We start from the raw sequence: 12,777 nt of genomic DNA, 5'->3' as shown, positions 1-12,777 counted from the left end.
TGTTCATGACCTTAAGCTCAGTCCCTGACGGCTGTACATGTAGATATATTTGAGCGTTTTTTGGTCACGTGGTGAAAACAGTTCAGATCTTTCTATTCAGTCTATTGAGTATTTTTTAAAACTACGTATTATGCCACATTAGTAGCTAGATGTCTCTTTTGGTTGGGAGAGAAAGAAAAGGAGAAAAAAAAATTTGAAATGGAGTTGTTTTTCTTTTTTTCCCGGTAAATCGAACTGAGACGAGCCCATGGTGTACATCAATGATGATACCCAGATTAATAGGAATAAGTAAAGTGTGTATCACATATGAAATACTGTAAAGGTAAATGAATAAACACAATCATAAATATAAGGACTCGTCAACAGAAAAACGATTTTCTGATTTGTATGTGTGTTAACTGTAACAAAGTCACCGTGAAATGTTCCCCCCTTTTACCACAGATGATTTTAATTTTTACGGACATGTCCAATTCATAAAAAAATTACGCGTAAAAATTCAAATCGCCCTTTTTTAAGACAAATTTGTAAAAAATCACAGCAGTAAAAATTACCCGTTATACGGTACCACTTTAAAAAATCCTTGCCCTAGGGTCTTACATCCTTCCCCAGTCCTTTGTAGTGCATACTTCATTAAGAGTGCTTGTGGCTTAAGGGTGTGCAGTGACCTTGAACTTGAAGTTTCTATACCAAATGTGAAGGTCATTAGCAGATCTCTTCAAGATTGATTCATGTGATTGCCTGTTGGTGAGGGGTTTGCAGTGATGCTGAACTATACCATGATCAAAGCATACCTCTTGAAAAAATCCTTAGCAGAGCCCCTTTTTTCTCCCCTCTACCCTCTCTACCTATACTACACCCATAAAGTGCATTTTGGATGAAGAATGTGCACTGAACATAAATTGAGCCTTAAATAAAATCTCTAAGCTATAATTATATAGGTCAAAGCAAATTCCTCTTTAGTGCTCTATAAATGAGATGATTTGAGATGGTCCCCATACATGTATCAATGAGGTCTTATTACGGTAGTTGGTGTTGTCTTCTTTAATAGCCATAGATGTATTTTCTGCATTCTTCTGTTAAAAAACTTAGAATCTTGTTAATTAATTATATTATGTGTGATATATAAATTTTATTGCAACTAACAGTAAATTGTTTCTTTAGTACATGACATAGGGATTTTAGCTCTACAACAGCATGTTAAAAGTTTGTTGACCTAATTAAAAAGCAGCCAAGAATTACAATTTAATTTGCTACAGACACTTTGACAGGAATAGAGTACTGGTATTATGCCAATGTATATACATGTAAATGTATCATTATAGTTAATCTAATATGACTATTAAATCATAAAACAAATCTGAATGAGACATGTATAGCATTAAATCATCAGATTACTTAAATTAATGCTCTGTAATTTTTTAAAACTAGGAAAGTCAGTCATTGATTAGTAACTTGTAGCTTATTAGCAGTGTTCCTCATACAATAAATTCTGTCAGTAGATGATGATAATGATGATGAATTTGATGATATTGAGACCTATGGTAAGTATGGGTTAGAGGTGTTTTTTGCGAGTTTTGCTTTTAATAAACCATTTCAAACAATCTTGTATATTATGCTGATGTTTTTATTTGTTTTACGTTCATTGTATCTTTTCCTTATAATCTGGTTTTAATTTTTGAAATATAGGCAAAAATTAATTACTTCTGTACATGATATTTACATTCTTCTTATTCAGCTGTAATTACATTTTATATTGAATATATATAAAGCTGTAAACTAAATATTCTACATGTCAATTTCGAAGTTTCTTAAATTATGATTATTGTTAATTTAGCTTTTAATATATGATTATTACATGTACTGGAGTATTCTACTATTGCTCGGTCATGCAGATCATCGACTTAAATTTTCTTAGTCGATTATTCAATAGAAAGTAAGGAAGAAAAAATAAAAAGTTTTTTTTTCTATATGTGGAAATTTTTGCTTTCAAATGAAAAAAAACCCAGTATTTTTTCTCAGCATCATGTTACACTAGCTGTGCATCAAATGGGTGGCCTTGGTAAATTTTTAAGCGGCTAAAAATGTATCTCTTTTGATTTTGTAGATCAAATTTTTTGTTTTGAATAGAAGTACTTAAGCAAACATGTACTTAAAGAGATAAATATTTGGTTCCTCTAATCAGTTATTTATTGAATTAGATGTTAGTATTAATCAAAAGTTAATCATATCAATAATCATCTTGAGGTATTTGTTTGTATAATCATGAGCTAACATGAAACAGGTCACATTTGATTTGCCTAAGATGATACGGAGCTCAACAGCATCACAAGAAAAAGAAAAACCTAAGATATTTAGCTAATATGGATATTTAGAAAAAATACTTATTAATTTATTTCAAATTAACTATATTTAGCATGTATTCTAATTTTTTAGAAATATTGATTAGTTAAATAACAGTATACATGTATGTGACAGTAACATTATTTATTTTTAAAAGGACACACAGTTTCAAATAAATCAAAGATTACTTGACTATCACTCGACTAAAGCCTCCGATTAATTGCCTATTTGCCTAAGCCAGCCTAGTTTTAATTCATCTTTGATATCTCTTGGCATCTCTAATCAACAATGAAAACAGAATGATAAATATCACATGTATACTGGTAGTTTTTGAAATTTAATTAAACAAAGAATTTTGAGTTTGATCATGCAATGGTACAATCTAACCAGGTACTCGATTAATCAAAGTACTGAAAGTACTGACACGAGTTGATGCTTCAGAAATCAGACTTTTATTGCCCCTTTTCTACTCTCAATAAGCAGAACTTGACATAAATGATAAATAAAGTATATAGGTATCTTATTATACTAGGCCACAACATATCAAAGATAAAAAATCCTGAATCGTGAAAGATCATTTATGGGAGTTGATTTAATCAACTCTCCTATACAGTTTCTCGGTCAAACCGAAAGTGAAACAGTGTTTGGACCTAAGCACAAATCAATACACCGCTGACAACATATAGTTCTAATCGATAAATTCGATGTAATGAGTTATAAAGCATTGTTTTTCAAGGAAACTCATTTATAGATTCCTTGTAAAAAGTCAAATTTTAAATGGTACGGATAATTTAGATTTTTTTAAGTCGTACATTTTATGTTTTCCTACGCTAGAGTTCAATATAGCCAGACGCTCGGCTGTCTCCGTAAATCTCCGACAAGCAGAGAGTCTCTCTTGCTTGTCGGAGATTGACGGAGACAGCTGAGAGTCTGGTTGAACGAGACTATAGTGCAATTTTGCAATAACGATTTCGATTACTGATACATAGTTTGATAGAATAATTCTTTGAATATTACACAACATGATTCATTCTGGGTTTTCACGCAATTCCTGTGTGAGAATTCATATTAAAAATGTGCGTAATTCAAATACATATAGTGAACAACATGCCATGCAAATACAAATACATGTACATATAGTGAACAACTTGCCATGCAAAATAACATATCGTTGATTTATTATAAATAATAATCGATAAAATCAACTCCCGTCAGTACTTCAGTACTTTGATTTAAATAAGTAATTATATAGAGGAGCATATCTAAATATTCTTTAAATTGACTTCGACTGAACATTTTGAATTTCATTTTACCTTTTTTTTAATGTTCAGAATGGTTATTTTGGGTATTTTTAATGTCTTGCCAAAATTTAAAAGTCATATATTGCGTTAGAAGCACGATAAAGAGTTTTAATTTCTTTGTTTTGTAAACAAAACCCGAATATTGTTATTGTTTACATATGTGTTTTGTTAGTATATGAATTTCCGTCAAATGTTGCTGTCTTCTGTTGATAATATTATTATTATATAGACCGATCTTGCCATCTTGTACATTTGAGGGTCAAAATGTAAACATATATTGAACTGGTTTGTTTTTTACCAAAACTGACTAAAACAGTTGTCATAACATAAAAAGGCAATAAATATGAGTTTTACTTATTACGCATACAAAAACAAGAAAACAGCACAACACCTTTTTTAAAGCTGCACTATCCGATTTTATATCAAATTTTGTGTACGCTTTTAAACGATGGTTATGCTAAGTATGTGTATAATAACAGACATTGCGGTAGTTTTCCCGGTCAATTAAGCCATATTTCAATGGGAAAAAAATTATAGTTTTTTCTTAACAAAACAAACGTCATAAAAAGGGTATCGCGTTATTTCGCCTCATATTAAAATTTGCCCCTGAAGTCGAGGCGGGGATGATTGTATTACGACTTTGACATCGAGTGTTAATGAGAGTTGTGGCAAAACAAAAATAAGATAATTGGTTTGTATGGATAATAATTAGACCATGCAGCTTTAAACAGGTGGTTTGTATTGTTATGACGATCAACACAAATAATGTTAAGTTCATTCAATCGGCCACATTTAACTAATGTTATATATATCTTTCTCATAATTAAATTTATATAGTTACCTTCTATACCGGTACCTTATTATTAGGTAGAGGGTACGTAACTATATATTTTGTATTATGAAAAAATACAACGTCTGTGCCTGTGATTTATCGTATCTATTTTCAATGAAAGCAAACTGTCAATATGATCAAATGATGGTCTCTTTTTCTGTCATTCCTCAACTTATTATACTTCTTCTCAGAACCTTGTTCCATTTTAACATTACATTTCAAACCATTTTTACAAAACTACATGGACACAAGATTTTAAAGGGTTTTATAAATCACATGCACGTGACGTTTTAAACTTTTCTCTTTAGAATTCTTCCTTTCATTTAGAGAAAAAAGTTTTTAAATCCGTCAGGTACCTGTGTTATATCCAAACAATAAAATGCTTTCTTTTGTGATTCATGTGGGATATGGAGGTGGCGACATAGCAGAAAAAATACATTATCCGCGTTACGGGTTATGTAAATTTTTTCTCCAATGATCGCTATACCTTCAGATCCTACATGAATCATCAAAGAAGCATTTTATTGTTTTTATTTACATCTTCTTAACAAATTAATAAATTGATTGTAAAAAGTAAGTAAAATTCACAAAATTACTGTTAATGTACATCAGTACGTTAGCTAAAAGAAACACCAAAATCGTCTCCATGATTATATTCCGTGCAGTCCGTGATTTATCTTAGGCTGCTGCATAAATGTTTTTAGTTATGAAGAAACATACATGATATGTTTTATACAATTTATTGATGGCAACAATAATGTATCCTTAGTATATGAAATGTGTCAGAAGATTTTCCTTGAACCTATATTCTTGTGCGGATTGATATCAATTAACAAAAACAAAATCATGATTTTCTGTTGATTAAAATACGTTGAAAAGAAATCTTACCTTCGATAAAAGAAGTCATTCTTTCATGATTCATATCATTGCATTTTGATAATTGATGTATTAGTTTGACCATCAATACGAAAATGTGATTTAACCCAGTCATGGGAAACCCCTTTGCAGTGACTATACTGAGTTGATATACATCAACTCGTAAAAATGTTTTATTGCATGTACCGGTACATGGCAGTACAAAATATTACAGCACTTCTGGTTGACTGTGGTCTTTTGATATATCCTATGGATGGTTTGCAGAATGTTATAAATATTGTAGAGTTTCTTTCTCTTTTGCACAAACAACAGCTAGCTTGATTTGAAAAATGAATACCAGCATGGTTTGCTTTCTGTAGATGACTTTGCTGGATATATGGATGTGATGACAATTTAGTTTTTGCAGTGAATTACTTAAAGGATAAATGCAGATAAAAAATGAATCTTTTTTCTTTCAGCAGTCTAATATAAGTTAATGTCATTGATGTTGTTCGATTGACTTCTGTGTTATTGCATGTAAGTTAATCAATGATATTTTTCGCTGATTGTTGGTATATTTTTTTTGTTACAGTTATTGGCAAAGACGAAGCAGTTGATGAAAAAATCTACATCCCTGGGAAAATTCATAGTAAGTTACAGCTTCAAAAGTTTAGCTTACAAAGAAAATGACTAATTAATATAATTAGAATCACAGGCTTTCACAAAGAACAATAATTATGCAACAAATATTTTAGAGGTGCTCCTATTAACATAAATGCATGAACAAGTTCCTCAGTGTCTTTAGATTGGGTTAATTTTTAAAATTTTGGTTTTAAATTATACCGCTACATCCTAGCCGTACATGGATGTAAATTGAGAAAATTACATGTAATTATATTCACCGTTTTGGGCTATTGTCTATCTGCAATATCCAACCCATAATACTCCATTCATAGACTTTTATGAACAATTTGCAAGCTATTTGGTTTTATCCTTTAAGTATACCTCATTCTGACTGAAAGCCAAAGCAAGTGTCAATATAATTTAATATCATACAATATCATATCATTTGTTACATTATTGTAAATGTATCATGTTATACAATATTGTATCATATGATATAAATTGTGTCATGTAATACAATACTATATTGTATTATGTAATATAATACAATAATATATAGCTCATTTATCATTATTATGTGTACAAGCATCACAAGAAAAAATAAAAGCCAGGATATTTGATATTTGATATGCCATGGAATAATTTTCAATTTATTTCAAATTCAAAAACTTTAAGTACATAAATTTGTAAGTTTTTAATTTTGTTTTAGTGAAAAACGCTGTATGTGACAGTATAGAACTATTTTATTTGAAAACGACACACTTTCAAATAAATGAATGAATCTACTATAATTGCTCTACGAAAGCCTTCCATTAATGAACTAGTCTCTCCTAGTAGAATTGACATCCCTAGTGTTTATATTAGATGCAACTCATGTATTTTAAGCAGAGATGAAGGTTCATGCTATATTTTATTTTAAATCATTATACTTCAAATTTTCAGTGAAAAGGCGAAGATTTAATGGTACATACTACAAAAAACTTTTTTTCTGTTATATCATGATTATTTGTTCAGTTTTTATTGATGAATTTTTATTGATGAACATTATGCTTTCATTTCAATCAGTAAAATCATTTTTAATGATGATGATTAAATTAGTTTATTCAGTACAGATATGCAACAGAACTCCTCATAATAGAGTAAAAGCTTGCAATGATCTATAATATACATATACAGAATGAATTTCTTTTGATCATGATATATGAGTCAGCCATAGGATAATTAAGACAAGTTAGGTGAAACTAGCAATATGGCATTTGTTATCAGAAACCCAAGGCCAGCCTCACAAAAATATATTCTTCAAAACTGACTGTAAGCCAACTTGCTGAATTTTTCTTGTTCTCATGAATAATTTATGCTCTATTCTATTGGCTCCATTACATATTGGTGGTGAAAATCTCACCAATCCTGTTAATGGTTAATCATGCATATATCAACAACATCATATTTAAATAACATGACCATAATATATCATCTTCATACCTCCAAAAACTAAAGAGTTTCTGTTTCTCATAGGTGAATGATTTGGGAATAAATAATATTCACAAAACTGATAAATAAGTTCAATGAGTTGGCCCACTATCAGTAATTAAGTTTGTGCAAAACTGGTCGTCTCAGGGTACGTATGTTGCATCCAGACAATGGCTAAATTGACAAGTCCTATTGTTCCTATTTCAGCGTGTATTAGCACATGTGTTTCTGTTGTCATTTTGACAGCCTGAGTTTATGTTAACAGTGAATTAAAGGTCATATGAAGTGATTTGTTAACACTGTGATATTCTTTTTTTTGTTCTTTCATAGATAATTCACAATTATTGCTGTATTTTAGGTCAAACTGGTGGTTTAGCTATCCAAGAAGTACAATATTCACTGAGGAGAGGTGCATGAATATTGTACTTTGAGGGTTACAGCTAAATCATTGTACATTAACTGATAGAAGAAACAGCAACAATTGTTTTATTATAATTCAGCAATGCATTGATATAGAAATATCATATTAACATAAGTGTAATCAATTTTAAGCAAAGAAACTGCATCATCTTTTATTTTGAAGCTACAGCAGAACAAATTGAGAAACACTATTATATTTCATATTGGACAAATTGATTTAATATGAACCAATTGTAGCATTTTGGAAATTCCCGATCTATTTTTAGTCCAATGTAGAAAAAATCAAATATATGTTTAGTTGACCTCCCAGGTCACTTGTATGGCACACCAAATTAAAAAAAAATAGCTAAATCAACGTTTCACAATTGATAAACTGGGTTTAACGGATGTATAAACTTAAGTTTACGGGCAGAAAACTACAGTTAACACAATCATCTATGTTTCAGAAGCCCTCTAACAAAATTGTGAAATTCATGGCCCTTGGGTCAAGTGGTCACACCCTACGGTGGGGTCAATATGGCCATATAAGAAAAATGTATTCAATGTTAGAAAATCTTTTTCTCTACTCCCATGTATATTTGAGAAAAACTAAATGCATGGTTATTTTATGCAGTCAATGAAGCCCTCTACCAAAATTATGAAATTCATGGTTCCTGGGACAGGGGTCAAGCCCTAGGGCAGGGCCAATATAGCCATGATTATAGTGAAAATGTGGGCCTCTTGTTCATAAACACATTCTCTTTTAAAAATCAATATGGTAGAGATATGGTAGTACACTTCATATGACCTTTAAGGATTTCACATGACAGTTGTTTTAAATTAATATGCTTTTAAATTATATCAAATATTTTGTTTGATGAATTCAATTTGAATTGTCAGGTAACAGATTTGAATTCATTCAGATGTATTTCATTTGTTGCATATCAGTAGGAAATTATTTTTCAAACAAAAATAGATTGATTTTCTCAAAATATATTGGAAAACATTTTGCAAATAATGTTAATCATGAAATGTTAAGAAAGAAGAATCAGATTTATTCACAGTACAAGAATGTTTACATGCATACAAAAAGTTAATTAAACATGTGAGTTTTAGAGACAATATGTAGGTAATGGATTATGTAAGTTGGCTCCTGGATGAATACCCACAATTCCCCAGGCATGTACTTTTACATTTACATCCCAATCTTATTTTGCAGGCTTACCATATTTGCTAATGAAGGGTGTATACTCGGATTCCTTCATCCTCCATGAGGAGTCTGAGTGCAAAGACGATGAGTCTATCCTCAAGGACAAATACTTCAGCGAGGCAAATGTAGATTTGGAGGAGAACAAGCCCAAGGAAGAGTTGGAGACAGACCCCCGGAAAAGTCTCAATGATACCTGGACCGTCTTCTATAAGTTCCAGCCACTGTGGAAGATCCGGAACTATTTTGGAGAGATGATTGCCCTGTACTTTGCCTGGGTAGGAGAAATGACCACCAGCTTATGGATCCCAATGTTGTTAGGATTTGCGATATTTTTGTATGGTTTGAAAGTGAGGTAACTATCATTTAATTAGCTCACCAGTTGTATACCTTACAAACTAATATTTCCGATTAATTTGTTTTATGTCTTTTTCTTCTCTTTCAGCGTTGAAGCAAATGAATCCAAGTTTGATATTCCATCCAATATTTCAGACTCAGATAGGTTTGTTCCTTTGAATATATGAAATTTGAATATATTCACACATAATTTTGCTTAGCATAAGTCTTTTTCTTTTTAAGTCCATCTCTTGCTGTTGTTTTTATTAGGGTCCTGCTCTGCATGTCCCCTTTAGTGATCATTCCAACTTTACTTGCCCTTAGCATATTTCCTTTCCCCTGACTTCCAAGTCAAAGGTCATGGTCCTAAAAGAACTCTGAAACATTTTTGTTTGGAATCATATTTTCTCTTCCATTTTGCTTTTATATTACCTGGTATTTTGTTTATATGCTTCACAAAAAGAATGCCTGTTTGTAAATGATGTGCAGTGCTTTTAAAACAAGTTTTCAGGTCAAAGGTGAAGGTCTTAAGAGATGTCTTTGAACACCCTTTTCCTCCCTTAGAGCTAGTCTTGCTCACATTTTAGAAAGACTGTAGGTTAGAGATTGGGTAAAGTTAATAAGTCAAATTAAATAAAGGTCATAACAGGCCTTTATGGAAACAATTCCCCATCAGGACCAATAATAATCTCCGTTCTTGGCCCAGTCTGGCTCAGACTTTACCAAGAGTCCCCTTATGATAATAAAGTATCAAAGGTTTTGATTTTGTCTAATATATAGCAGTTTGTATCCTTTAGTAGTTCATAGTAGGTTCTATTTACAATACATGGGCAATCATTTCACTGCCCAAAATACCTCATGTGATGCTATATGTTCAACTTTTAGGGTCTAAATCAGACAAACCATTTTAATCTAAGTAGATTGACTTGTGTCATTTGTTTAACTTATTTTTCCTTTGTTTTGTAAAAAAACATATCTTTATACAAGTACATGTTATTGAGTTTTACATTGATTAATGCAATTTATTTCAGGCTAAAATATGAAGTTGAAGCTCTTTTGACCACCTTTCGGAGTTCTTTTGACAATGATGTCACTCCATATTTTGCCCTGATCATCTGTATATGGGGTAACTCAAAAAATAAGATTGTTTCATTTCTTTGAAGATATATTTATTCAAGGAGTAGGTTTTCCCTATAAACAAAGAAAATGAAGATTTGTATGTATGCATGTACTTTAAACTAACTTTTCATTTATGACAATTTTCTTTTGCAATATACTAGTGGTAAACTTTTGGTAATTTTTGCAACATCTAGTCAATGAAGATATATAGGTCTGGTTGGCAGTGAGACATTCTTGATGACAAAGTTGTAATGGATCTTGTAAAATATTTTGCATGAAAATAAAAAATGGTTTACATAATGTATTTAAGTAAAACGTTGTTATCTTTGAGATATCAGTGTATTTGAGATATCAAGGGTAAAATACCCGGTACTTAAAAAATAAGTGGTTGGGACTTACAAATCACTTGGACATATCCATTTTATTTGAGATTTCAGTGTCCGAGATATCGAAGGTCAATTGTATATTTGTAAACTAATGTTTGAGGAACAAAAATGATTTTTTTTATCTTGAAAAGGAACCATGTTTTTGGAGCGATGGAAAAGGAGGAACGCTCAACTGGCTTATGAATGGGATGTGGACAACTTTGAGCATAACGAGCCTGATCGACCCCAGTTTTATGGGTTAAAGGTCAAAAAGGACCCCGTCACTCAGGAACCCAATTGGTTTTATCCATTCAAAAGGCAGATTCTGAAGTTCACCGTCTCAGTTTCTACACTGTTATTTATGGTAATTGATGTCAAAGTTGTGTGATATTTATAGAAAGTTATAACACTTACAGAAATAGGTTTTGAATTGAACAATGATTGAACTCAGCTCTGGTTATTCTTGCGTGATATGAAGATAGCAACATTGCAGAAAACATACGTAACCTGCATTAACGGGGCATGTAGATTTCAGTCCTGTCAGTTTCTACAGGCTATCAATTACAATCAATGTCCATAAGAAATAGAGGGAATCATACTTGATGGATGTAAATAGATATTAATGGATTGTAAAGAGAATATTTTATTAATGAACAATTTTGTGAGAAATGCTCTCATGTTATACGGTATGCAGGGAAATATTCGTCCCTGTTTTATTTTCGCAACTTTCGTCCTCAGTGTCAGTGGGCAAATTTAAGCCTGGGCAAATTCCGATGTCTTCAATTATTTCTCTTTCAAACAACTGTGTTTGGGCGAATTCAATACAGGGCGAAACTGTTTGCAAGTGAGAAGGGCGAAAATTACACGGGGTGAAAATAACCCTGTATATAGTATGTGTTTGACTTCCTAATTTAACATTGAATGGCGTGGTTTGTTTGCAGATGCTGATTGTCCTGGTGAGTGTGGTGGGAGTTATTGTGTACCGTCTAGTCACCACCCTCGAGTACTGTCCGGGGAAGAGCGCCATCCAATGTCTGATCACCTCCACTCTCCTGTCTGCCGTTCTCAATGCAGTCTCCATCCTCCTCCTGGGAAAGGTCAGAAAAGTCAACAGATAATCTCAGTGATTTCCAATTTATCAGATACATGTATTTCATTGATATTAAATATCTTATATTAGGCTGTGTGCATGTTTAATGCCTGATTGTATAAAAGTAGATATGCAGAGTTTTATATACACTTTATTCATATTGAATATTAATGAAAATTCATTAATACATCAGACATAATCCCATTATTGATTAATATCATGTGACAAATTCAAAAGATATTCTCTGTGATGGATGGTCAGAAAGCCACCAATCATCTGATCAGTATCTTGAAACAAACTGATCAGATAACAAACCGATCAGATACATTTGCATTTATCACATTTTCTCATTGATATACATGCATGTGTACATGAGTTCTGTCATATGATTCATCAGATATTTTCATGAACATATTCAGATATTATAGCAAAATCACTTAGTCAATTCATTATGTGAACATTATATTTTTAAATCAAGAGCTTACCGGTATAAATATTGAATGCTGCTGAGTTATGCTATTGATAGTAGTTTTATTAACAATGAATGATGAATTTATATCATTTCCTTTTCAGCTTTATGAAATACTTGCATTCAAACTGACAGAGTGGGGTGAGAGTCTTAATTTATAGATGTGAATAGCTCTCAATTAGATATTGATTTTATCATCTCATGTTTACTGTGATCCATATCAATGTGAATGATCTTTCTTTTCTAGAGAACCACAGGACCCAGACCCTCTATGACGACGCTCTGGTCACCAAAATGTTTGCTTTCCAGTTTGTCAACAGTTATGCTTCCTGTTTCTACATTGCATTCTTCAGAGGGGTAAATACATGTG

General features: G+C 31.7%; 1 protein-coding gene across 10 annotated transcripts in view; it reads left to right on the top strand.

Moving 5' to 3' along the window:
- LOC128191725 (anoctamin-4-like) overlaps positions 1-12,777 on the top strand; it is a 34,740-nt gene that overhangs the window by 8,803 nt on the left and 13,160 nt on the right. For 8 of the 10 annotated variants that reach the window (XM_052863946.1, XM_052863947.1, XM_052863948.1 and 5 more), the window contains 9 exons: positions 1,500-1,541; positions 5,921-5,977; positions 9,041-9,383; positions 9,474-9,530; positions 10,396-10,490; positions 11,001-11,212; positions 11,790-11,945; positions 12,512-12,548; positions 12,655-12,764. In XM_052863946.1, coding sequence (XP_052719906.1) covers positions 1,500-1,541; positions 5,921-5,977; positions 9,041-9,383; positions 9,474-9,530; positions 10,396-10,490; positions 11,001-11,212; positions 11,790-11,945; positions 12,512-12,548; positions 12,655-12,764 — 1,109 coding nt within the window. The remainder of the gene's footprint in view (positions 1-1,499; positions 1,542-5,920; positions 5,978-9,040; positions 9,384-9,473; positions 9,531-10,395; positions 10,491-11,000; positions 11,213-11,789; positions 11,946-12,511; positions 12,549-12,654; positions 12,765-12,777) is intronic. The other 2 variants (XM_052863953.1, XM_052863949.1) reach the window with 1 other exon arrangement.

This window comes from Crassostrea angulata, chromosome 7, assembly GCF_025612915.1.
Source record: "Crassostrea angulata isolate pt1a10 chromosome 7, ASM2561291v2, whole genome shotgun sequence".
In the NCBI taxonomy this organism is placed as follows: Eukaryota; Metazoa; Mollusca; class Bivalvia; order Ostreida; family Ostreidae; genus Magallana; species Magallana angulata.
Note: the sequence above shows the minus strand (reverse complement) of the source record. Positions and strands in the feature narration are given on the sequence as shown.